Source organism: Zonotrichia albicollis, chromosome 4, assembly GCF_047830755.1.
Source record: "Zonotrichia albicollis isolate bZonAlb1 chromosome 4, bZonAlb1.hap1, whole genome shotgun sequence".
In the NCBI taxonomy this organism is placed as follows: domain Eukaryota; kingdom Metazoa; phylum Chordata; class Aves; order Passeriformes; family Passerellidae; genus Zonotrichia; species Zonotrichia albicollis.
This window is the reverse complement of record NC_133822.1, coordinates 5,129,907-5,157,303: the sequence shown is the minus strand read 5'-3', so window position 1 is coordinate 5,157,303 and position 27,397 is coordinate 5,129,907. Positions and strand designations below refer to the sequence as shown.

General features: G+C 43.2%; 2 protein-coding genes across 4 annotated transcripts in view; both read right to left on the bottom strand.

Annotated features, from left to right (window-relative positions):
• TAF3 (TATA-box binding protein associated factor 3) overlaps positions 1-17,279 on the bottom strand; it is a 114,788-nt gene extending 97,509 nt beyond the window's left edge. The window contains exons 1-2 of the mRNA XM_074538717.1: positions 17,008-17,279; positions 6,571-6,813 (exon numbers count right to left, since the gene is read on the bottom strand). Coding sequence (XP_074394818.1) covers positions 6,571-6,813; positions 17,008-17,173 — 409 coding nt within the window. The 5' untranslated portion in view covers positions 17,174-17,279. The remainder of the gene's footprint in view (positions 1-6,570; positions 6,814-17,007) is intronic.
• Positions 17,280-20,035: 2,756 nt separating this feature from the next.
• On the bottom strand, positions 20,036-27,368 carry ATP5F1C (ATP synthase F1 subunit gamma). Of its 3 annotated transcripts, XM_005494533.4 has the most exons (10): positions 27,218-27,368; positions 25,934-25,968; positions 24,903-25,034; positions 24,353-24,557; positions 23,858-24,001; positions 23,426-23,490; positions 22,667-22,822; positions 21,590-21,686; positions 20,752-20,789; positions 20,036-20,175 (listed from the first exon to the last, which is right to left on the bottom strand). In XM_005494533.4, exons 1-9 carry the CDS (start codon positions 27,259-27,261, stop codon positions 20,783-20,785), a joined length of 885 nt encoding a protein of 294 aa, XP_005494590.1. In that variant the 5' UTR covers positions 27,262-27,368; the 3' UTR covers positions 20,036-20,175; positions 20,752-20,782. The 3 variants fall into 3 exon arrangements, with proteins under 3 accessions (XP_005494590.1, XP_074394816.1, XP_074394817.1); XM_074538715.1 differs by lacking the exon at positions 20,752-20,789; XM_074538716.1 differs by lacking the exons at positions 20,036-20,175; positions 20,752-20,789 and having other exon boundaries at positions 21,586-21,686.
• Positions 27,369-27,397: the final 29 nt, after the last annotated feature.

Here is a 27,397-nt window from a genome sequence, read left to right as displayed (position 1 = left end):
ATCATGACAGCATTTCTGTTCAAAATACACAAGACAATAGAATGCTTTTATCACAAAGTCCCATTTTCTCCTCCAGTTTTATTCGAACCAAAATTGCAATTTGCACATCACAATGCAGTGAAAGGATCCATGACTTTCATTCCCATTCCATGTAAATAATTTACTGCAAAAGGCTGCCTTTTATCAGGCAACTTCTGTGTTTTTCAGTTTTTATTTCTGAATCCTTAAGAATCACTAACTTGTAAGTTATCTAAACAGGTCTGAAAAACAGAAAAATCTTTGTGAGAAGGTTTTAAAAGGATGATATCCCCTTGAAGTCACATTAGCTTCATTTCAATTGCTATATGCAGCAAATAAAACTAGATAGCTTAAGAAACTAAACAAATAAATTTTCACAATGCTGAATTTTTTTAGTTAGTTTTACTAACTCCTTGCCATTACTTGTAAAACAACGGAGGCAGCATCTTTATAAAATTCATTTTCTGATTTGTTTCTTCATGTATAACCAGGTTCCACCTGGTTTATTTATTTTGAAGGATAAAGCACTTAAAAGACCCCAACAAACAAAAACATGAAAATTCATCACAAGCCTCTCCTACAATTAAAAAAAAAAAATTTAATCCATGTCCTCCATTCCCCACTTCCAGCTGCCATTAAGTTTCTTAAAAAATAGCAGGAGTTTTGGGCGTTTTTTCCAAAGACATGAATTATTACAAGTTAGGTACCAGACTCCTAGACCATATAAAATAGTGCAAGTGTCCGTCTCCAGATCCCAGCTATGTGAGTTAGTTCCTGCCACAGAAAAAGTTTTACTGTGGCACTTATTACATTGTGGATTTTTTTTTTCTCCAAGTGCTGCAAATTAAAGAAGCTCTCCTGTAAAAATCTACTTAACTCCACATTTTAAAAAAAAACAAACTTCATTAAATCCTTTTTTGCAGGATTTCACTGGAAATTCTGCTTTCAATTATGGTACAACTTCTTAAGAAAAGGCAGAGATACAGTTGTGCTCCCAACTACAGCTTTATCAGCACGCCTTGCAGAAAAATTATTTTTCTGTCTAATGGCAAGATTTAAACCAGGCACATTTTCTGCACACTTTTTTTTGTTCCTGTCTCGTATTTTCCTTTTTTCCTTTGAAACCTGCCTCTCCTATTGGCTCTTTCCCAATGCCTTTCTTCTGGCTGCATCTCAAGCTCGGCTGCTTTTCTCATTTTGTCTTTTTCTCCTGTTGCTCCTTCCTTGCTGGGCTGCTGCAGACGTGAGGATCTCTCCTCACAAAAGCAATCAGAGTCTGACTCACTGCACACACAGGTAAAGGATGCCTGTGAGTACCAGCAACCAGGAGCAAAATCTTCACCCTCTGGTAGCGCTTTAACTTTTCAGAGTGCTTGAAAAGTTAAATTTTGTTGAGGAGTGGTGGTTTGCTAACCAACTATACTGGAAAAGCTCTGTTGAAAAGATCATTGCAGCTTTAGAATCACTGGTGCAGCTGCTAGAATGAGGGTGAGTGGGGTTAAACTAGAGCTGGGGAAAGGCAGAAAGGTCAAAAAATGACACCAGCAAGACCTGTGCTACCAAAATGGCAAAGTGGATACCACAGGATCCCTTTAAAAGCCCATCACAGTCTGATTTACAAAGAGGGATTGACTTTGTTTAACCCTTGGAGAAACCAGAGACTGAAATCACCCCGGTGTGAGATCCATGGTTTGCTACATTCCCTTCTGGCCCACGGCCACAGAAAGCACTGCCACCCTGAAGGGACAGTGACAGTTTTTAAGTTCTGATCTATTTCCCACTGGAGCTTAAGACTAATGCTTTCTGTCACCCTGATACTTAATGCTTTATACAATTCTAGCACTGGTAGAACCTAAATACAAAAATGTGTTCTTTTGTTTAGCACCTTGCTTCGCCAGCACCTCCAATTCTCATCAATTCCAATGAGATTTGCAGATTGCTAATCTCAATGTCTTTGAGATTAGCTACCATGGCATGAAAAAAACAAACTGGAGATGTGCTGAGATGAGCTGCAATTTGACAGCTGGGTTTCCATGCTTCCAGGTGGCTGGAAGCATCAGGTTTTGGTAGGTAACAGGTCCTAACATCACATCAGCAGCAAAGAAGGGGAAAAGGCAGGACTGTAAGAAGATCAGCAATTTTAGGCTTTGATCTGACAGGCAAATAAAATGCTCTGACAGAAAAGGCTACAAATAAATCTGAATTTGTAAACTGTGCCAAGAACTTGTCCTGACTCAATGATCAGAAATACAATGCCACTCTTGAGCACACATTACCAGGAATGAAAGACAACAAAATTTAATGCCTGGTAAAAATTACATTTGTTCCCAGATCGTTTTCAAGGGAAAGGAGCTGAACCTTGAGGAGTGGGAGTGCAGTGGGATGAAGCAGAGGACAGAAAAAAAATGCAGCTGGAACTGCAGAGAAAATCTGACTCTCTAAAATCTACACTTCTCCCCACAAAATATCTGAACTAGTGGAAGAGCCTGTCCTGTCTTCTCCCTCATATCCTGCTCACATGCACCAGCACAACTGGAGTGTGAGAGAGGAATGAGGGTGTAATGCAAATACCACAGACTGTGAACAGCACTGCACACACAATGTGTTTTCTACAGTTCTCCAACAGAGAAGCAGGGATGGATTGCCTGTGACTTCAAAAAGTCACAAAAAAAAAGGTGACATAAAGTGATTATTTAAAAAAAAATAAATTATTATTATGTTTTTAAAATGAAGTGATAACAAGAGGCAGCAAGAACTGGTAGAGATTAATTCCAGGATGATTAAAAATAAGGATCCTGTGGTAGATGCAGGATTCACACCTCACTTTTCTTTGTTTTAATCATGGAGAATGGTACATGTTCTTACAATATCAGGACTCAGGCCTCTCAACATTATCACAAAATGTAACAGTAATTATTATTAGCTGTGGAGAAGTATCTGGGCTTTCTCGGCTGGCCTAGTTTCAGCACACATACTGTTTTGCTTCAAATGCAATCAACAAATTCTATGAAGTTGATTTATTATTGCAAAATGTATGTTCTCTTGCATTAAAGCACAAGAAATAAAGCATGACCATCATGTTTTGTAACTAATTTATTTTTTTCTCCTTTTTTAATCTGTCTTACAAGTTTACCATGACATTTTAGTGACAACAGTGCTAAACTAACTCACAAACAAAAAGGAGACTAATTAAAAATAGGCAGACAGCAAACATCATGATACATTGGCAGAAAATTATCCCTTCAGTGTCCTTTGTAAAAATACTGCTAAAAACCCAACATTTTCCATGGCAATACTGAGTCAGATTGTTTTATAATATATAGAATTATATATGCAGATCCTCACAGCTCAAGCATTTGGTTAGGGCTTGCACTCCATATTTAAGGCAAGAAAGCATTTTCTGCTTTCTTGGAACAAAACCTGTAATCACTGAACTGAACTTCTGACCTACACAAATTATGGATATTGAAAACTTATTTGCCTTTCTCCCCTTCCCACACAAGTTCAGGAATCACTGAGAGTTCTATCAGAATTCCTTACTGCTAAACACAATGAAGGAGATGGCTCCTCTCAGGCTGGAAGGGCTTTCTGCTCCTATGGATTCTCTGGCAATGAGAACTAAGACATCTCTGCACAGCCTGAACCACCACCAGCTCTGGAGTCAGTGGAAATAAGAAGTTGGTTACATGTGCAGAGCTGAAGGACTTTTGGGAAGGAGGGCAGCAACACCTACTGGTCGTGGTGCAGACTGAACATTGCTTTGGTTTGGTTTTTAAATTAACAGTACTGAAAATAGAGCTTTTTCTTACTAAAAGTCATGGCTACGTTATTGCTAAAATATATCAGCACTTATAATTTCTAAACCCTAATAATAAATAAATACTCATAACTGAGCTGAGCTCTAGGCTTTGATATAAAACAGGACATAAGGAGTCCTGCTGATGATTCCTTAAAGTCACTGAAAGATTTACATCACACACTTTAATGTGCACAAAGCCTTCTTCCATCTCTAATTATTGCCTGTTCAAAGCAACTCAAATATTTTGGACTGAACAATCTGAGCAGCCTCAGGTTTTTTTTGTACACTATAAAATATTGCAACGTATTTAAATGGCTTCTGCAATTCTTCAGTATTTTTACCACGCATTCCTTTAATGTCCAAAAGTAAGTTTTCTCCCAAATTTTACTTGGAATAATATAGAACAAAACATATACAGAAGTTTTATGATCCACCTCATCCCTTTCAAAAATAAACCACAGAGTACAAACTCCATTTTCAGAAAACACTTAATTCAAAATTAAAATGTTCTCAACTGTAAATATTTAAATCAACTATAACAAATCTGCATTCAGGAACTGTATTTAATGCTTCCTTTAAATTTCCATTAAAAATATATTTTATTCATTTTTTCAAGTTGTGTGTGTCTATAGGTCCTCTGATACACTACCCTTAGGCATCAGAAGTTTTCCTGGTTCTCATCCAACTTTGGAAATAATATCTTCTTGCTTCAGGTGTTAAAAGGATTCATACATTATTTATAAGGACTGCTAAAATCTAACTCCTGGATCTAACTTGCAAGAGAAAGAGTATAAAAAGTTACATACAGAAAAAAAAGAAAAAGCCCAACTGTCCCCATTTCAATTTTTAGCCTCTCTTTGTACGTTGTGCATTGCCAGGCTGAGTCTGTAACTCTCCTCCCTCCCTCCCCAAGCTCAGATATTTGTCTGCAGCTGCTTTGAGCCTTGCTGGATTTGACTTTTCTTGCATATTTCAAAGTATGATTTTCCCAGGGAAAAAAACCTAAAACAACTACAACACTGCTGGGCAACTTATTACACTTCAAAGATTCAGGATTTCTCTGACAGAATGGTGTTTGTTTACCTCCTGAAGAACCAGGCTAAAGCAAGCAGCCAGAACAGGGCAGCTAAAATCCTCATTCACCTCTCAAAGTCTTCTTCCTCAGTACTTTTCTTTTATATATGCTGTCTACACATATAATATTTGCATTTTGTTTGCCTCTTCCTGGTTTGAGAGAGTGTATTGTTAGATTTTTAAAACAACACTTTTAACAAACTTCACAAGGGTGAGAATTTAGTATCTCCTTACCAATTTAAGAAAGTATTTCTGTTTTGAACAGCAGTTTAATTTCCTGGCTTGTATTAAAGCAAGAAACATTGAAATGCTATTGATCTATAAAAAACAACTAAAGGAAACAGAAAATTAAAAGTCCATCAAGCCTCAGAAATACTCACCAGGATGAAAAAGTCCTCACCTTGTTACTGGAATGACCATATTTGTTCAGAACACACCAAACCCAGCACCTGCTCCTCAGATCCCTGTTCCTGACCACAATTTCACTTGCTCTGACTGCAGCACACAGCAACTGCATCTTCAGCTGAACATGATGCAAGAAAACCTGAACATTCACTTCCTACAGCTTGCCAAATCACTGGGATACTGCCCCTTGTCACACTTGTAGCACAGCAATGGACTTCTTTGCCCAACAAGGTGATTTTTCTAATGTTCATCCTCACATGGGCAGAGTTTTTACACCTATTTCACCAAGCAGAATTTGAACCCTTAGCTCTTAAAAAAGAGCAATATGCACAATAGAGCATGATATCCCTTCTGTCCCCAAAAAATTTTAAATTAAGTATCTAGTGCAGGTTGCACCTGCTCATTACACTCTTTTGGAAAATTAAGTTTGTCTGTCTGGAACTTTTATACCCATAGTCTTACATATATTTATTTCCACACAAAGTACATTTGTGTGCTGTTCACTATTCAAAGGGCAAGTCAGACTAGGTCGTGTTTCTTAAAGGTTTATCTTATTAGCAATCAAGTCTCATCTAGCTGAAAAATAGAGAAAACAAGTATGCTTTTTCCACTGCCACAGTTAAAATTTTCAGGTCAACTGCATCTCATAGCACTTGTATAGCTGGTTTCACTGTTTCCTCAACCTTTCCCTCTGTGGGACAAGAAAGGGAAGGAGCAGCTGGAACAGTGATGATGAAATCCTAATCAACATTAGCAAAGAGACTTAAAAGGCAGTGCAATGCCTCTAAAATACTCTTATTAACATATCTTAAAGGTGAATTCATTTTATTTGGAAAATTAGGTCTTTCTGTTTGGTTGGGTTTGGGTTTTTTGGTGAAATTTGTTACAAGTAAGGAGAAACAGCTATCAGGAGCAGGAAATGCTGTGCCAGTCTCACCAGCCTTCCTTCTTCTATCTTTACCAAATTACAGAAGCCCTTGAAGGATGCATGAAGGGGAAAGTAATATATAAAAAGTAATGCTAAGCATTTATTCCTATTGTCATCTGAAAACTCAAAATTTAGAATGCACCATTGAAACATGACATAACACAGTGAATTTTTTGGCACAAGTTAATCTGGAAGGAAAGTAAAAACAGTGAACAAACTTGTCACAGCACTGCTACCTGTTTGGCAACCCTGCTTTGGTGAAACCCCACAAGCCACAAGCTGGAGCTGCTGGGGGATGCCCACAAACACCCAGACACACCAGAAGTGAAAGCAAAGGATTTCCCACCTTCCTGAGAGGAGACAATAGGTGGCAGGTAATCAGGGATGTACTCCTTCCTCTCCTCTGCATCCTTACTTCCCAGCTGGGGGAACTGGAGGACATTGTTCTTGCTGACAGGGAACGAAGGGATTTGATGTGCAAAAGTGACAGGTTCAATATTGTGGATGTAATCTTCCAGCTCATGCAGGTTAACCCCCATAAGCTTGAAGGCATCGCCTACGTCATCCAAAATCGGATCTGTGCGGCCATCTGGAACAAAAAAAACAACAAAAGAACAATATTTTCACAGAAATCCAGGTTAAAAAATTCAATATGAAGATGCTTTGAGGTTACAGTCCCCCAGTTCACCAGCAGTAAGAGAAATGGATTTACTGCCCCACAGTTCTATCAAGTTTACTTTCAGAAAAGTTTTGTTTTGAGCCATCCTTTGTTTCATATCATTGAAAAACGGCACTCCAAGAAGCAAATCAAGCTCAAACAAGGGAGCAACAACAGGCAGCTTTACCTGGCAACAGTCAATTAACACCACACAACCCCATATGTAGAAAGTGCTCTTTATCAGTTGGAACAGATCAAATATTATTTCTCAACCTAGAAAGGGAATGATTTCATTTTTTTGAACTGACTGTAGTTTACAGAGAGAAAAGAAAAAAAATATTTAAAAAAACCTTTACAAAGTATCTTTCCACCAGATGAAATCTACAGGTTTCATAAAATATGAGCCACTTCACCTACTGGTTAGCTACACCTCCTGGAAAAGGGAGAAATATTAAGCAGTGGTCTGATGAGGAGAGAATATTTTATACTATACTTCAGGGTTGATTTCCTGGGGGGAAACTTAAGTTTGATTCTCCAGCAAAAATTGTATTTTCTTCACAAAAAGCACAGTGAAACCTCACTGGTCAGGCAGTCAGGATCTTTATTTAAAAGATTTTCCAAGAAAACAGTCCAGAGGATGCAGTTTGTGCTATACAATTAATTTGGCTCAAAGCTTTAAATTACACTTGCAGAAGTCCAAGTACCTCAGTTTCCCTGACCTGACAGAGGAAAATCCCTCGAAAGGCCTCCAGAGGGAGAACTGGGCACCTGGCTTTGGCAGCCAAGGCACCACTTGGAGTCTATTCCTGACTTTTCATAACAACAATAACCCAAACACAATGCTGTAAACCCCAAACATGATTTTTAATTCAATAAAATCTGAATTATTACAATTCTGTAGAATTGGCTTATGAAGATATTACATCCCTATATGATGATAAGCTGTGATTTCCTTTAAAAAGTAATTATGAAAAAGCAGCCAGTGCTTATTGAAGGAACACAATGGCTATTGTGGAGCTCTGGCTCCAGAGAACGGGGGGATGCTCTTTTGTTTGTCCTTTAACCTAATCTCTTCTTGGTTTATCTTGAAGCCAAGGCAGCTGGTTCTCACATCACTGCCTGAATTCCACCCCCCAGCCAACTCACGCCTGCAGGTACGTTTAGAAAATGAGAATTTTGTTCTAGAATTTCCCTTCTTAAGTCTTGTGGTGAAGATAAGGATAATACTCAGATTATGGGGTTGATTCTCAGCCCTCCAACACTGGCCTCTTGTGTGACTCCAGGCAAGTCTTCCTTGTGTTTTAATTCTTTCCACAGCTAAAAGGGAGAGCAGACCAAGTTACTGCCAGTTTTACCCTCCTGTATCTGGAATGTGAACTCTGCAGGGTGAGAAGCACCTCACAGTTTGTGTTTGTGCAACACCTGAGTGTTTGTACAACTGCAATACCAGTCTGCTCTGCAAACTCCAGGCCTGCATGCACATAATTACATGAGGATATCACCACTCCAGAGATGCTTATACTAATTAGGGGGGAAAAAAGTGTGCTTTATGCTTAAAAAATTAAATTCAGGCAACTGACACCACTAAGAAATTTTGTGTTGTTGCTTTTAGTTGCTCTGCAGGCTATGAAGGTACCTGTGAACTCACTGAAGAATTTTCTAAGGTGTCAAGATTTAACAGGTACAAGTTTGACAGACAGCAGAAAAAAAAAACTTGAGGAAAATTTTTCAGAGGTCTTTTCCTAGATCTGCACATGATCTTTTTAACCTCCAGAAAAGTGTGCTGACATGATCAGCAAGTGATAAATGCTAAAAAGGAATTTTCTACAAGTGCTTTTTAAGAACACGTGGCAGAGAAGCAGCTACTATGTGTAACTGAAGCATGGAAATATTTAACAACTGTATCATGAAACAATTATGTGTATTAGAAAGGGGGTTCAAAAGGTGACCAAAAAACCCCAAAGAAAATTCAATTTTCTCACAGCTTTGACATTTGCCTCCAAAGAGACAATGCCAAGTTTAAAGTTTGATTGAAAGCTAAAAATAATGTTTAAACCTGCAACTGTCAGAGGGATGAAAGAATGCAGCAGTTAACCCTTCTTTTCAAGGGAGTGTCCTCAGTGATAAAAGTGTTTGAAAAAACTTTCAGGTCTGTATTCTGTAAATAGTCTTTAAATATCTGTATTTAAAATCAAACCAGTTATCAACTGCAAATTATGACAGCACAAAAATGCATTAAGTGTATTTTCAGGTTATTCATCAAATAAAGGCTTTACACTTTTATTTCAACAGTTTAGCATTTCTCTGGCTTAATAAAAAAAATAAGTAAAATAGCAGAAGTGAGACACACAAAAAGGAATGCTGACAAACATGCAATACACTCTCTCCTGGTGTTTCATGTAGTCTTAGGCTTTTTTCTGTGAGCAGATGATGCCAAGAAAAGAAGTTTAATCTCTGCATACTGAACTTATCTCAATATTCTCCAAATATCTGTGCTATCCTCAGTTTAAAAATTCAGGTGCTGAAGCCTCTCAGTGAAATAATTAATCTAATGTCACCCAGCAAGTCAGTGCCAGATCACAGAAACTTCAGAGCTCTGGTTTCCAGTCTCTTGTTCTTTATACCACAACACTTTAAATACTATCATTGTTCAGGGAATGAGACAGAAGGAGGTGGGAATAGTTTATCCAGCAACTCACAACTCTCCTCCTTATGCCCCATGAACAGTGAACTAGGAAAATACCTTTCTCACAAGATTTTAAGCTGCACTGTCTCCAAAAGTGGTAAAGCTGTGGCAGGAGCAGAGCTAAATTAAGACCATTTGGTCAGAAAACAGCTCACCAGAAACCCAGGGAATGGCTGAAGATACTCTCAGCTTCCTTGGGCATGAGAACAAGCACCAGGTGAGGAATCTGCACATGGAATTGCATCTCAAAAAAGTGCTGGACTGAAGTGATGGGCAAAGAGAATCCAGGCAGAGCAGAATATTTGTGTGGAAAGTTATCCAGCACTCAGCCCCACTGCTCAGCATCACCTGATCCACAAGGAAAACCAAATCAAACAGAATGAGGATGGAGCACTAAACTCCCCTACAAACAAGGGTTTGGCTGTGGGGAAAAGGAAGTTTTAGAAGCTCCTAAAGCTGAGTTATTTTTGCAAAAGTCACAAGAATTCCTCCATCAAAGCTGGCCAGTGCTCATGTCATCCAAAGGCACCGTGAGGGGCTCTGTGGGAGTTGGGGAATTGTCTTACTTGCCTTAAAGTCAGTCTCAGGAATAGCTGATTTCCTTTTGTCAAACTCACCCCCTCCAGCTCCTCCTTCCTGGCCCAAAGTTTGTATGAATGAATGAAAATTGAACAGGCAAGTAAGCACAGAACAGAAGAGCTTTTAGTTTCATACCAAGTTTCTTAAAGGAAACAACTACAGCTCTGTAATAAATATACTGAGAAAAATTAATGAGTCACCACCCATGCAACATGTACATGTGTTAGAAGTAGCTCAGCATTCCCCCTCATGCCTGCTATAAAAGAGATTTTTTTTTTAGGTTTATTTTAACCAGCAAATTATTAGGTATAGCTCCTTGGTATTTTAATTACAGGCTCTCTGACAGATTCCTGTGCTTGTCACACAAAGTTACTCCAGGATAACTGTTTCAAGGAGACAACACAGCTTCTATCCAGCTAAGTCATAAGCATGCACAATAGGTTATTTAATAAGTTTAGATGCCTTACTTAAATACACTTAAGTGGGGAAAAAAGGGTCCTGTTAATGTAGTTAGCAGTCAGGGCAAAAGCATCTTCTTGCTATTGGTGCTCAGAGTCTGCTCCTTTTCCCAGTAACTTCAGAAACATCAAGCAAAAAACCCACATTGTCCTTCTTTACATTAGTTGCCAGTAAGTTAATTAGCTTAAAAGCATCAATATTTAAGGTAATCAGGACATAAAATGCACACTTATAATCAATGTTAGAGGGCCAGGATCCTTGTTACAAAGTCATTCAAGGACCAGCAGAGAGAATCAGCTCATTTAAGCTGATCACCAACAATCTAATCCTTTGATAGAGATTATTACTGTATAGTGGTAAGAATGAAGTAACTAAAAAAAGAACAAAATCAAAGAAAACATAGGAGGTAAATTTGACATTATAAAGAAATAAAAAATTGGCTGATGCCAGGTGAATTCTCTCCTCTATGGTAATTATCAATAAAAATATTGGTAATTATGCTGTTTGCATTCTCTCTTTGCTATAATGAAGTTTACAGGAGAGACTGTGCAGACACTGGAGCAGTTTTGGAGCCAGTTCTGCCTTGGAAAACATTTTGCAATATCAGCAATTTTTCCTTCCAGTTATAATATGTGCTCACCTGATTAAACCTGCATTTCAACAAAAATGCAGTTGCATTAATAATACCATTTACAATATAGCCATTGATATTTTTATGTGTATATATAATTAATATATAGTCCTGCAAGGATAGGAACTTGGATTCAAATGATCCACTGAGGGATCACTGGGATCAAGGAATGGGTCTCCAACTTGAGATACTCTATAATTCTATGTTTGCATAAAAATAATCTTCAAGAAAGTAGTGAAACAATATGAAACTAAAGATCAACTTTTAAACTTTATTTCCTAACTGTTAGCAAATTTCAGGAGAAAAAAAAAATCTCAGTATATCCAATCATAAGATCAACCCTGAAAATTGAAGGAAAGCAGAGGCAAATCCACCTCTGAACTCAAAAAGTTCATTATCCAGCATATTACACTGCAAGTTGTAGCAGCAGGTAATCTAAATTTGTCCTGTTGAAATATGCCCAGGTGCCCTCAGTGACAGAAGTTAAGTAGCTTCTATCTGAGTGGTTTTCAGAGCAATGTAGAAAAGAAAGAGAAAAAAAAGAGACTTCAGGGGGTGTGACCAACAGCTCCCCTCCTCATCCCTCCCATGAACTGCACCACTCACATAAATAAACTGGGAACTGAACTCCCTCACTGGATGTGTTAAGTTAAGAGGTACAACATGATATATTGTGCATGTCTATAACCCACTACCAAGCTGCATTAACTAAATTAATGGCAAACAAAGCAGATTCTGATCTCTCCTCATGGGCAGCTCCCCAGTATACAAACCCCAACCTACACATCCCAGAGCAGGTAACTCCAAGCACCAGCTCTGCCACCCCTCTATCAAACCACGTGGAACAGGAGTGCAAAACAAAGTGGCACCTAACAGGGAGCCTTTCCCTTTCCATGTCTGCTTAAAGCCAACACCAACACAGAACTCTGCTCTCAGAAACCACTCTACATCAGTTTGTTTTGTAGCCTGATACCTTAATTACATACTCCAACACTGGCTTTCAAATATTTAATTTAACTTTTAGGATAAAACAGCTCGCAGCATATTGAATAGTGATCCTTTGACAAGCTTTCCACAAATTTGAGCAGCATAATGTGGTGTACTTTAGGAGGAAAACCCTGATTTTCTCCCTCTAAGTTCAGCCTCTCCTCCAGCCCCCAACACAGCATTCAGAAGCATTTCACGGCATCAAACACATCTCAAACCCTCTTTGCAAATCCTTTTGCCTTCTCTTTGCAGCCACAGAAGCTCCCATCAACTACAGCTACAGCAAATGCAAAGAAACAACAGCAGAAAAGTAATGAAAATCTTGAATGTAGCTCTCCTAATGGGATGTAACAGCTGGAACAAAGATCTAACCCAGCTGGGAGAGGCATCATTTTCCTGCGCAAGTGAGAGAACACGTGAGCAGCGATGACAGGCTTTTCACAGCCATCCCATGGTGTCTCAACTCTGCCAGAGTAAATCCATTCAGTTTGGAACACAAAGATTATGTCCCTCAGCTGACAGCCCTGCTAACTCAAACCCCACTGGTCTGACTCCGAGATAACGCCCTGACAATGAAGATGCTACAATTGGAATTTAATTAATTCTACTTATGCAAAACCATGGCAGAATTAAGCTCATTCATCCAGAGCTGGGTTTGTACAGTAACTTATTTCAGGAGCAAAAGGAAACAATTCTGAAATTGCAGGGAGATGTCAGCTCAGTATTAAGATGTCCTTTTACAAACCTTTTTAAAGAAAGAAATACAGGGATCGTTTTAAGAGATGTTGTACAAAAACCAGCACATCACTGGCACAAACACAGCAATTCCCCTTCTCCTCAAAGAAAACAAAAAGCAAAAAAAACACCAAACAAAAAGATTGTGATACTTGTGGTACTTGCTTCACCATTCATAGAGGGGAAAAATGCCTTTCTTCATTTTTCAGTAAGCAAACCCAAAGGAAGGGAGGTAAACCTGAGCTCTACAAACTCCAATCCTCAGCACCAAAAAATTTATTTGCATCATCTCTATGTCTTTTCATCCCAGTCTTGGAAACAATGCAGCACCAGCATCTTCCCCAGAAATTGTAACAACCTTATGAAAGGGCAGCTCTGGCCAAACCTGGGTGAGCTTCTTTTTCACCTCGTAACTCCATCCTCCTAAATCCTCTCTGTTGACCCCTTTAATTGCTTTAAAGATAATTTCTGTGTGGATTGGGATACAAACTTCAGAGCTGCACCTGTGCTGCTGGGATATATGGGTTAATATTGCACAGTCCCATTTCTAGACTGACTTGCTCTTAAATTTGGGGAAAGTTGTACAAATAACTTTCTCTATTCAACCTGAGAATGGATTTCTCTATTCAACCTGAGAAATCTAGTTTGCAGAACACAGTTGTTCCAAAGCTTGGTTACACTGTCAGACTTGATCTCAATTATTGCTGAAATGATGAAGCAGAGCCAGGACCAGGTACAGTCACTTTGCTTCTTGAGGGATCCCTGCAGCAGTGAGAATTTCTCTTCCCTTCTTCAGAGAAGGGACACAACCTCCAGCAGCAGCACTTCCAGGCTGTGGTTACTCCTCCCCTGACCAAGGCACTCACAGGGCACTTCTCAGCTCTGCAAACTCTCCAAATTCACCCAAATCCAACACACCCAGCCCTCACAGTCCTTGGATCTTGCTGCAGTATCCAATCCACCACCAGCTGACAGCAACATGCCTCTGGTGTTCCTCTCACCTGTGGCTGACACCTCATTAGCACAGTTCCCACAGCTTGGACAGAGACACTGGCAAACACTCCCAGTGCTGCATTTCAGGGTTCCCATCCCTGTTACCTCTCCAGCAAGCTCCTGTACGTCCCAGCACAATCTCTGAACTTGTGGTGGCCACAGCAGCCCCTAAATCCACCACCAGTGAGTCACCTTCTCCCTACCCAGCACTTCAGGCAACCAATTATCCACCCCAGCTCCAGCCCTGCCAGACCCAACTGCTCTGACCTCTGCCCCAGGGGCTCTCCAAGACTTTCCTCTCCACATGGAGCAGCAGCTGCCCCCAAAGCCACAGCTCCCCAGCATGCCAGAGTAAGGGAGAACGTGTCCCTCCTGGCACAGGAGGCACAAGCAGCCCTGGTTTCCCAGGCACACAGTTTACATTCACCTCTCCAGGGTACCCCTGCTCCTCCAAGCCCCTCCACTATGGAGATTGCCCTTCATTTCCTTCCTGTTACCCACAGATGCATCAGGAGCACTGCCAGCCCCATCTCTGCCATCAGAGACAAATCTCTGCACACAAATCTCTGCCACATGAGACCCCCCAGCCCCATGTAGGGCAGTAAAGGCCCACACACACAGACCTAGGACCCTCTAACCACACCCACAGCCTGAGCCCTTCTCCTCATCGCCCACATTTCCTGTGTTTACAGCTGGCACTGACCCTGACAGCCTCCCTCACCCTGCAGGCAGATTGTCACCTCCCCACCCCTTCCTGACCCATCAGCACCTTTTCCTGACATTCCCAGACCCAGCACACCCGTTAGCACCCTCTCAGCTCCTCTGGCAGCATTACTGACCAAGGAAGCAAGTGGACATGCCACCCTCCAATCCCCACGTTCTGCAGGCACCAGCAGGACATCCACCCCCTCAGTAGCTCCACTGCAGGCTCTGCAGGGACACTCACAACCCCAAGGGACACACAACTGCATCCCCTGCTGCAGGCCCAGAGCCAGCAGTGGTGCTCCCTTCCCAATCCCATCAACACCCACATCCCACAATCCTGGGCACTGATTCCCACGCCTCTCCTCTTTCTCTTCTCCCACTTGCTTAAACTCAGCCTTTCCATGCTCCCACCCCACACCACCTCACCCCAAATCTGCTGGGGCCCTGGGCATCACTGCCAGCTCATTCTGTACCACCTCCACCTGGCAGTGCTGGCTAATTCCAGTCCCCCACATATCCAGCCAAACCTCCTCCTCTGCATCCACACAAGGACACCCATACCTCATGCCATGTGCATTAAATCATCCCCAGCCCACCCCTCCTGCACTCCACAATTCCCATGTGCAGCCCTGCCACGCTCCCACACCCTGTGCACTACAGCTCCACTTCCCCCAAAACACATTTAGTGCATCCCTGCCTTCCCACACTCCCCATACACATGTTCCCAGTCCCAAGTCCCACTGCCTCCCCCCTGCACACAAACATTCCCAGAGCACCCCAACAACAGGGCTTCCAGGCACACCACTCCCTCCCCAGGCAGGAGGGAGCCCAAGCCTGCACCCTCCATCCTCAGCATCTCTCCTTGTGCCAGAACAGGGAATCCCCCACACACATCCCCACCTGCAGTGTGCCCCCACACCCCCCTCAGCACTGGCACCCAAAGATGAGCCATGAAAACACAACACTACTCTCTCATGGACACATCCCACCAGGAGGGAAAAGAGGCTGGCTGCCCCTTCTCCCACCAGTTCATCCCCTCCCAGACTCAGAACATCCCAGCAATGGGGCCAACAGTCCCCTCTTCCCCTCCTGTATTCATGTCTCCCCCTCCCCAGCACCCTGCAGCCAGAGACACTGGGACAGCACCCCCATGTCCCCAGACCCACTGCCTTAGAGCCTTCTTTTTTCCAACTCCATCCCCACAGTCCGAGCTCCTCACCCATACACAGACCCACTGCCACCAGGACCCTCTTGCCCCAGCACTGCCCCATGGCTTCCCTCCCCATCCTCCCAGTCCTGTGCCCTGCTCCACAGCCCAGCTCCCCTTCCCCACAGCCCCCAGCCCACGGGCTGATCTTCCCAAACCCACACCTGGCACTCAGTGACCAAAGATCCCAGCACTGCCCAAATGCCACCTCCCTGCACCCTCCTACCCTGCCCAAATGGCCACACTTCCACGACCCTCCCTTGCCAAGCATCTCCAGCTCCTGGCACTGCCCGACAAGCAGCAGGTTCCAGCTGCCCTCCCCACACCTCCACAATGCTACCCCACAGCCCCCTACCCAGGGCCCCCAGTGCTGCACAAACCCACCTCCCTGTGCCTTCCTGCCCTGTCCCTCAAACCCCTGCCCTGTCCAAACCCACCTCCCTGTGCCTTCCTGCCCTGTCCCTCAAACCCCTGCCCTGTCCAAATCCACCTCTCTGTGCTCTCCTGCCCTGTCCCCCAGACCCCTGCCCAAATTCACTTCCCTGTGCCCTCCTGTCCTGTTCCCCAGACCCCAGTCCTGCCCAAATCCACTTCCCTGTGCCCGCCTCCCTGTGCCCTCCTGCCCTGTCCCCCACAACCCTGCCCAAATCCACTTCCCTGTCCCCCAGATCCCTGCCCAAACCAACCCCTCTGTGTCCCCCAGAGCCCTGCCCAAACCCACTTCCCTATGTCCTCCTGCCCTATTCCTCAGACCCTTGCTCTCCCCAAATCAGACCTCCCCATTCCCCACACTCTCCTGCCCTGTCCCCCAGCACTACCAAATCCCACCTCTCCGTGCCCTCCTGCCCTGGCCCCCGGCCCCAGCAGTGCCCAAACCCCTTCCTGTGCCCTCCTGCCCTGGCCCCCGGCCCCAGCAGTGCCCAAACCCCTCCCTGTGCCCTCCTGCCGTGCCCAACTCCCCCCTCCCGTGCTCCTGCCCTGCCCCAGCAGTGCCCAGCGCTGCTTCCTTGGCGGGATGGCCGAGACCGGCAGGGCTCACGGAGCTCGCTCAGCCCGGACTCTGCTCAAGCAGGGCCCCTCACAGAGCCCTCCGAGGGCCGTGTCCAGCCGCATCCCCCCGGCCCAGCCCCAGCCCGCACTCACAGAGCTCGCAGTAGCGGTGGCAACCCCGGCCCAGCCCCTGCAGGTACCGCTGCAGCACGTCGGTGAGCAGGTCGCAGGCCGAGACCTGCACGGAGTCCCAGCCGAGGGCCTGGCAGATCTGCGCCACCGACACCCGCAGCAGCCAGCGGGAATAGGTCTCGCACATCCCGCCGGGGCCGGGCGCCGCGGGAGCTCTCACGCACCGCCCGCCACCGCCGCCATCGCCGCCGCCATCTTGGCGCCGCCCCGCCCCCGCCAGGCAGCGCCGCTCCAGCGCCGAGCGCATCGAGCGGGGCGGAGCGCGGGATGCGCGCCCGGGGCGCTCCAGGGCCGCGTCCCCGCTGCTGAGGGGACAGGCGGGAAAAGGTAAAAATATCAATATTGGTACTGGCTGGGGCCGGGAGAAGGTAAATATATCAATATCGGCACCTCCTTGGGGGCGGGAGGAGGTAAATGGATAAATATCGGTACTTCAGCACCGCTAAATGTCCCCCAGTGCCCCAAGGGATCTCACAGGAAGGATGCGACAAGGCTCTTTCCAAGGGCAGGGAGTGACCGGACAGAGGAATGCCTTCAAGCTGAGTTTGGGATGGGGTGTGGGGAGGAAATTCTGCACTGTGGGGGTGATGAAACACTGATAGAGGGTGCTCAGGGGATTGTCCCAGTTGTGGCGGTATTCAAAGTCAGGATAACAGGGCTCTGAGCAACCCGGGAAAGCGCAAAGTGTCCCTGCCCATCGCAGCGTGAAATACAAAGCTGTGCTTCATGTCAGGTGCATACAGGCAATGTGTGTATTTGTGATTGCCATATGTGTGGAGACCGACAGTGGGACAGTTGCAAATTCTAATAGTAACTGAGGAAAGTAAAGCATGGAAGAAGGCCTTTGAACCTATCCTTTGTTCACAATTAACCTTAGTTGACTTAGGAGCATTGGAATTAAAGCATTAAGGATGTTGTTCTTTGCTTGTAGTTAAGCCTTAAAGAGTTCTGCAATAATAACTTCTTGAAGTATAATTTTAAAATATTGCTTGTATCCTTGAAACTATAGCTTTAGAATATATATAAAGGAAATATGCTTATCTCACACCTTAATAAAGCAGAGAAAAACAGCTTGAGAAAGGAAGATGAACATCAACTCAAGGATTTAGTTTTGACCAAGGGAAGCTGGACATCACTGAGATTTATAGTTCTTGCAATTAAAAGAAGCTGGACTTCACCAGATGGGATTCGTCTTTCTTCTTTCAGAAACCTGACCACCACCGTCTGGGATACTCCTTTCTGGGATTTATCCTGAGGAAAACTAAATCATAATAGTGTATAGAATTGTGATGTAAAAATTGGGAATAGAAACTGCTGATGAGTAAAAATTGGAATAGAAACTGCTGAGAAAGCTGATGATTACCCCTATAAATACCTGTAAGCCTCAACTCTAGGTATGCAGTTGGAGGGAAAACTTCCCCTACTGTACCCAGCGCTGTATTGCTCATACTTTACCATATTCATTAATAAATTGATTGCTGCTTGAATATTGGCCTAGTCAAGCTTCTTATTCATAACAGCAGCAAGGTGCCATAAGATCATCTTTAAGGGGCCCTCTAACCCAAACCATCCCATGATTCTATGATCTCTAGAAATAATCTCAGTATCTGTAAAGAAATATCTCAATTAATCTATTTAATTAATATCTCTTAATCTATTAATGTAATTATTATCTCTCAAGAAGTATCTCAGAGACAGCTGTCAAGAGGATGGTGCCAGACTCTTCTAAGTGATGTCCAGTGACAGGATGAGGAGCAATGACCATGAACAAAACATCACAAGGAGTTTCACCTCATCAAAAAAACTTCCTTACACAGAGGGTGGCAGAGCATTGAAACAGGCTGCCCAGGAAGGTTATTTTTCTTTTTTTTTTTTTTTTTTCTTTCCAGCTGGATGGAACACCAAATTGACAGCAATGAGGAAAAAGTGTTTCTGAGTGAGTTAATTGGGAAAAAAAAAAAACAAGTAGGAAAAGAATGGAACTCCAGTGGCAGAAAGGATCTAGAAAGAAAATTTACAGTAACTGAGTGGTGTAGGAGGTGCAAGGAGAAACAGCAGAGCTCTTACAGTGGTGGCTGTGCAGGTACACGAGAACTAAACTAAGAAACTAGCTGTGTGTAACTAATCAGAGCATGGAGGACAGAACTGTAAATAACAAAACTCCAGTATGAAAACCTAATTAGTTCATCAATTAGCACTTTGCTTTATGAGTAGTCTGTTGTATCAGTCACATTCAGATCTCCCATCTGCAGCCTGAAGAGCAGGATCTGGACCCCAAAGAAAGTCCTGAAGCTCCTGGTTTGGTTAACATCCACCAAAGTGTGAGCTTCTCTGGGCACCCTGTGCCAGGGCCTCACCCTCTCACAGTAAAGAATTTATTCCCAATATCCAATCCATCCCTGCCCTCCATCAGTTTAAAGCCATTGCCCCTTGTCCTGTTGTTCCATGCCCTGATCCACAGTCCCTCCCCAGCTCCCCTGGATCCCCTTCAGATGCTGAAAGGTCTCCCTGGGACCTTCCCTTCTCCAACTCTCAGGGTGTCTCCAAGCAGAGGTGCCCCAGCTCTCTGACATTTACATGTCTCTGCACACACTGACCATGCTATAAACTGTGCATTCTAAATAACCTCTGTAGTGGCTCACATAATCACATCAGTTAATGTTAAAAATTCAACATCTGCAAACAGCAGCAATACAAAATGAAAAGAAGAGAGATCAGTGTTGCAGCTGTGTGATGCAGAGGTTATTCCAGTCCCCTCCTGCAGCCCACAATGCAATGTACCTCCCAAAATAGGTCACTTCATCTTCCAAACCAGGGTGAAGTCAGAAAATCTCTTCCACTCTTCAAAAGAAACATTCACTTAAATGTTTCATGTGGCAAATAAATTAAAAGTGTAGAGCACAGACTTAAAAATAAGGTTTCAAAGCACACCCAAGCCCAACCCAGATACTTAGACTAAGAGCATTTGCTCCACAGACAAGCAAAAGAATCTCTTTCATGGAGGTGGTTTATTTTAAGAATTTACAGATTTCTGGGGCTTTTCCACTTCTTCACAAGATAACAGAGCAGTCTTGTCAACACAGACACAGGCAGGCTAAACCACATATGCTCAGAAGAGCTCCTCTTCACCTGTAAGGAAAATTGAAACAAATTAAAACCCTTTCATCTATTTATGTATTTATTTTAAACTCCTATCTTCCCCAATTTGAATACTTCACTAATATTCCTTACCACCCCCCCAACTATTCATCGAATCTATTTTTTTCTTATATTTTAAATTTCAAAATTTTCCTTACATTTTAGATTTTGAATATGTTCATTTTAGCACAGAAACCTCTTTAAGTATGTCTTTATATACAGACATTTTTAAGCAATTGCTTTAAGTCAGGCCACTATGCAAAAATTCAAACAGTAATTGCAAATTAATATTCAATAATAGAAAACAAACAAACAAAAAAAAACCCACAGAAAATTATAATTCATCTGGGATTATGTCCCCATGGACATATTTTCCTTAAAATTACTGAAAATTAAGAACTCTTTGTCTGGACAAATTCAAACTAAAAATGTCCAATTTCACAGCTGTTCAGGAAGAAAAGTTTCTGTCTGACCAAGACCATTTAATTCTGACTTCTTGATCTGATTTCATATTTTCTGTGCTAATTAATTTTAAAACACAATCCAGTTTCTGTGACACAACTTTACCTCGTGGGTTTGGCTGAACCGCTTTTTCCGATTAATCCCTGGTTACGGTATTATGAGAGAAAACAAAACAAGCAGGTTAGGAAGCAACTCATGCAAATTCAGGCAAAACTCTGCACGGATTTATGACCACAAATGTATTGTGAGGAGCACAATACAGCACCAAAATAATATAAAGTACGGATTCCAGGCATTCAGTCAATACACAGGATATGAACACATGTATTTCCATACAGAGCACAAATTTTAACTGTTACAGTAATACACATGAGCTACATGCAGTTACAAATTGTGGTCTAAGCCCACACATTTGTAACCTGCAGCACACACCTGCACAAAACCTCATCCTCAGGCAAACAAGCAAAATGCTGAATTTCAAGTAAAATACATATTCCATATGAAAATATAAAATACTGTGGAAATTCCCTCCTTGCAAACCCAGCCCCAAACTCTCAGCTTCTGAACACCTGATTTATCCAAAAGCATTTCAGTCACACCATTTGCTCTCCCTCACTCAACATTACTGGGCTATTTGACCAGGCAAAGTAGGAAATGTCTAGGTAAAAGGGAGGAGAGGGGAAATCCACCAAAGGCCAGGAGAAAAACCCTCACCTCTCCAGCAAAGATGCATGGTGAGGCTGAAGACCTATTTCACCAGCTTTTAAACTGCATTTGATCAGAAAAAACTGCCAAACTTCTCTCTGGTTAGTAGAGCTGCACAAGCTGAAAAGCTTGGGAGCCATGCCAGGTTTTAGGGAATCCCAAAATCTGCCTGTTCCCCTGGCACACAAGCAGCACACGACTGCAAGAGCTCTGAGGGCACCTGCACACAAATACTCACAGAGCAGCAGCACCAGAGATGATCTCAATGAGCTCCTTGGTGATGACGGCCTGGCGGGTGCGGTTGAAGGTCAAGGTCAGCTTGTCAATCATCTCAGCTGCAATAAGGTTGGAGTTTAAACACAAAATCAGTGTAGAAATGTCTATAAATGCACATACAGAGAGGCTGGATGGGCACAATACCCAAGTGGCTTGTAAACTACTGCAATACCAAGTACCAATACAAGGCTTAGTGCCTCTTGGTATTTGCAAGTGTCAAATAGTGCCAAATACCAGAGTGCTCCTGACATTTTTTCCCTACAGGTAATATTACTTGCAAACAATCTAAAAACCTGAGAATTCAGCTTGTCACTTAAACATCTGGCAGACTTGTAAATACCAGGCATGACACAGCTTATTGTAACATAAGACAAGCAGGCATCATTAGCTTTGAAATTAGATTTCACTGTCAATAACTGCATTGTTCTTTCCTTCAAGTTGTGGCAAATGGAGACAGATTTTTCTCAATATTTCTTCTCAATTATTTCTAAGCACAGCAGTATCACCTCTTTCTCTCAAGTTAGTCATCAGAGCCATGCCTGCCATTGCAGGCAACCCACATCACATCAGCTTCACATAATCACCTGTATCCTTCCAAAAAATACTTACATATTCTCTACTTGCTCCATGACAGATGGTATTTAACTATTAAGTTTCCCCACCTTTGAACTGCATTGCACTAATTATATTTGCTGAATGAGTAAGTACAGATTTATAAAAATTCAGGAAATCCTCAGAACAGCCACATGAAAGGAGCATAGAGAATATTTAGCCATTACAAGATTAGTTTAGTGTTTCATACACTTTTTAAATAACCTGTTATTGCATTTCCAGTCCTAGGCCTGTTTCTTGGCAGCAATCCCTCTTTCTAAGGAGTAAATACAGTTTGAAACAAAATCTGTTGAACTGGCTCAAAAAAACAACTCAAAATGGAATTAAGATAGGAAACAGCTGATTTTTGAAGTGAATATCACACAAAGGGAGGTCAGCACTTTCCTGCTGAACAACTGAAGTCCTGAAAAGCCAGGGAGGAGCTTACAGGCATTCTTGCTGGCGTTGTCCATGGCAGTCATCCTGGCGCTCTGCTCGCTGGTGGTGGATTCCTTCAGGGAGTAGTACAGAATGTTTGCTAGCGTGAACTCCTGGTAGTTCCTCAGCACATCAGCATCAATGTCATCATAGATACTCAGGCTTTCTGAAAAACATGCAGCAGCAGGCTTAGACACAGCCAAGATTTACTATTTCCAGCAAAATGCAATGGCATGGAGAAGTTTCCTTGGCTGGGCTGTTTCAGTACTTAAGGCAGCACAGAGGGATTTCCTGAACATGTTATGTGTACCTTCAGAATCTCTATGCTAGTTATAATTCTTTTAGCTATCTCAATTTAGTATTAGAAAGTCAGACCAAAGCAAAATACACTATTGCCATATTATGTTTAACCTTCCCATACAGTGCTGCAGAAACATTTGGGGGTATTTTTAGTGAGCAGTGAAAAGTCACTCACTACTCAGACTATTCAGTAATGAAAATTTTGGAACTGACAGAATTTACATATGCATAATTCTTGCTTGAGACAGAATCTCAAATCAGAATTAGCATCACTTTTCCTTTTAACCTCCTTGCCCCACAGCACCTTTGTGAGCCAGCCTTGGACTGATTTAGACCAAGACAAAACCATCTGTTAAACCATGATATAAGCACCATAATAAGATGCTTTAATATCATATTCCCATTTTCAGAGTGCTTTTCTTGTGACTTATCACTGTATGTAACTGGTGGTTTCTAGCTCCCTACTTACCAGAGCCAGCCACAGTTTCAAAGGAGAAGATTGGTTTTTCATCAGTCTTGTAAGAGATGACAGACCTGCATAAAAAGAGCAAAACAGGCTCTTCAGTTCAACTGAACCGACTCTAAACTGAATGGTTCAAATCAAATTAGAATACATTTCTGGCTTTCCAACGCCACAAAGTTTTGTGATAACCCTGATGAAAAGATTTTGGATACTATGTGGATATAATAATGTGTTGACTGTAAATATAACAGCTATACACAAGTTAAAAGGGAGTTCCAACCACAGAAAAAACAGCCCAGTTCTTGACACACAACAAAATCAAGAAGTAAAGTGAATATGCCAAATCACAGTCAGTTTTCATACAACTTTATTAGGCCAATATGCTCTCTGAAGCATTCTGCCCAGTATTTTCCCAGTGAAGTTTCAGTTCAACCTTACCTGAAGCGATTGTAGATGACAGAGCCTTCATCAAACTCATACCCAGAGTTTAACAGCTCCAAAGCAATGGCTGAAGCGTCCCCAAAGCTCGGAGGTCTCCGTCCCACCTCTTTGAATGTCAGCAGGAAATAGTTGCCATGTGTCCTGCAGCAACAACAAACCTGTGTTAGAGCCAAGTGGATGCCCTAAAGTACAAGAGCAGCAAGACTTACTAGAGGTAACTGTAACTCAGGAATGTTTAGAATGAAACATTTTACTGAATTTGAGTCAGAAATAAACTTTTCGTTTAGTTAAATTACCACAGCTTCACAATACACACATGTAACAGCACCAGTTGCCAGCTTTCAGACTTTTATGAGATTATCAAAACCACTTTTTGAGTATTTGCAGATTTTTTTTTACAGGAACTTGAATTTAACACAGTTCCCTTAAATGCAATTTCCTGCCACAGAAAACAAAACTCCAAACTGAACTTTTGGGCCCCACCCTTTTTACCTTTGAAGCAGGCCTCTGATCTTGTCACCTACTCCAACCACCATAACCTCTTTCCCTGCATTTGAGAGGTTGGTAATCTCATTCTTCAGGGTTTTAGCAATGGATGTATGGATAGCACCACACAGGCCTCGGTCAGAGGACACACCAATGAGGAGATGCTTCTTCTTGTCCTCAGGTGCCTTTATTTCTGCTTTCTCATAAAGAGCTGAAAAAAAAAATTACATTTTTCAAGGGTGGCAAAAAAAAGCAAGTAAGTAATAAAAAATGCCCTGAATTATTCTAACTAAAACCAATATGAAAGGGGCTCCAGATCTCAGCTAGATTAATTTTATTTTCTTTGCAATTGTTCCAAGCTTGCACATGGTCAGACCAGATGTGAGCAAGAAACATTTCAAAGCCAGTCACAGCTCTGATCAGATCAGTGAAGTTCACTGTGCAAATTCTTTTGGAAATAGACTACTGGAAGGTTAAAAAGCCTTGGCATTTTGTCACCAGTATGAAATCCTCCTCCTCTGCTCCCCCAACATTAAGTGCAAGATGATTCTCTCACACAGAGCTCCTGTTCCATAGACCCTGGCAGGCTTCAGCTCCCTCTCAGCTCTTGCATATTTGGCTGCAGACACCATCTTCATGGACTTGGTGATCTTCTGGATGTTCTTGATGGACTTCAAACGCCTGGTGACTGCAAGGTTAAGGGTTCAAGGTCACAGACTGTACTGGACATAACAACTCAAACCCAAACAACAAAATGCCAGCAAGAGCCATCCAAAAAGATTTTGCCACGTTCCTCAAAGAAGAAGAAATAAATAAACAAATAGTGCACAAATAAACCTCATAAGAAACCCAGCTATTTGCAATAAGAACATAGCTAACACCAATAATCTTTACAAGAGAGATGTTATTTCTTTCAGACATAACATTCATTTAATATTTATCCCAACATGAAGTCTATTTACTATTCTTATTGCTTCCAAATCTACCTGTTTCACAAATGTATTATTTGAGGTATAATGTCATCTTTCACAGATGACAAGCAGAGAAAATAAACAAAAAGTCCCCACAGTATGAAGTCAGAATAAATTTCCTCCTCTGTTTAGACTGTGGTAAAATGACATTTATACAAACACTAATGGAAAAAGAAACCAAAACAGGTATCCCATTGACAAGCACAATTCCAAGGCAATATCCCTGTATAAAAACTATGAGGGATGGCTTAAGGAAGCATTATCACACTAAAATCATTCAGTCAATCCCTTTTCCCCCAAAATGCTTCATAAAAGCACAAGGAAAGAAACATAAGAGAAACTAAGGTAACTCTTAGAGGTGAGCAGAAATCTGGTTTAGCACATATGATAAAAACATTTTTTTAAATCTATTTGAGTAAAACTATAAAAAGACATCTAAATTTCTACTAAAACCACTTCTGAAGGACACTTGTTTAATGTAATTAGCACTGCAGGCCTGTATATCATTATGTATCACAATCATTTTACCCAACAGAGAATAAACAGAATTATATTTTAACATATGGGTTTTGTGCAACATTTGCCCCTCTCAAGAGCAGACAAAACCTTTACTTACTGTCTTTTAGCGTTGCCATATTCCTTACTTGGCCCCTGAAAAGGAATGCAGGAGAAATTAGGATAATTCATTAGCTCTCCACAAACCAACACCTCCCAATGGCAAGTCCCTTTCAGAGTGATGGAAATTCAAAGATTTGCTGCTTCTTAAAAAAGATCTGTGGCAGAGACAAGCCACTCTGACCTGTGGCTTGCATGCACACCTTCATCCATCCCTAGCTGTATAATTTCACAGAATCAATGAGGTTGGAAAAGACCTCTGAGATCATCAAGTCCAACCTATGACCGAACACCCCCTTATCAACTAAACCACCGACTGCCACATCCAGTCTTCCTCCAGACACCTCCAGGGACAGTGACTCCTCAACCTTCCTGGGCAGCCCATTCCAACGCCCAATTACACTTTCTATGAAGAAATTGCTCCTAATGTACAACCTAGACCTGTGTTAATCATGTCCTGCCGCTGGCTGCCTGGCAGAAGAGGCCAACTCCCATCTGACTGCACTTTGCTGTCAGGGAGTTGTAGAGTGATAAGGTCACCCCGAGCCTTCTTTTCTCCAGGCTGAGCTCCCTCAGCTGCTCTCTAGAGGACCTGGGCCCCTTCCCCAGTGCCACTGCCCCCTTCTCCAGCCCTTTCCCCAGTTCCACCGTCCTTCTCCAGCCCCTTCCCCAGTCCCACTGCCCCCTTCTCCAGCCCTTTCCCCAGTCCCACCGCCCTTCTCCAGCCCCTTCTCCAGCCCCTCTGCCCTTCTCCGGACTCGCTCCAGCACCTCAATGTCCTCCCTGAACTGAGGGGCCAGAACTGGCCCAGGACACAGAAAGGTTTAACGCGTTACCCACCGCCTTGGTTAATGACACGGGGCAAACGAGGGCATTAGAAGGGCAAATCAGAAATAAAATAATAATTTTAAACAAAGCTTCGTGCAGTGCAATTCATTTCTAAACTCTATTAAAATGAAGCATAGGAAGCCGCACCATTTCCTGGCCAGAGCAGGGTCTCCTGCCAAATCTGTCCTTTAACCCTTGCCTGTCCCATTCACCCACCCCGACCAAGGACGGACGCTCCATCCCTGCGGGTCCCCGCTGCCCTCATCTCCCGGTACCGGCTCCGCCACCACCCCTCAGAGCCCGCAGCCCCTCACGGGCCGCCCGCAGCCACGACCCCGCCGCCCGCAGGCGCCGCACGGCCGAGGGAAGCCATCCCCCCCTCACCCCGCGGAGCCGCCCCGGCCATCGGGACGCGCTCCCCCGTGCCCACAGCGCCCGTCCCAGCCCGTGGCGGTACCATTGCGGCTGGACCAGCACGACCGCGGCGCCCCGGGCGAACATGGCGGCGCCTCCACCACAGCCCCGCTGAAGGTCAGCGCGCCCGCACCGCGCCTGCGCCACCCCGCCGGGATCCGCTTCCAGGGCGCCGCCGCCATTTCCGGAGGGGGCGGGATCGGGACCGGGAGCGGCGCCGGCT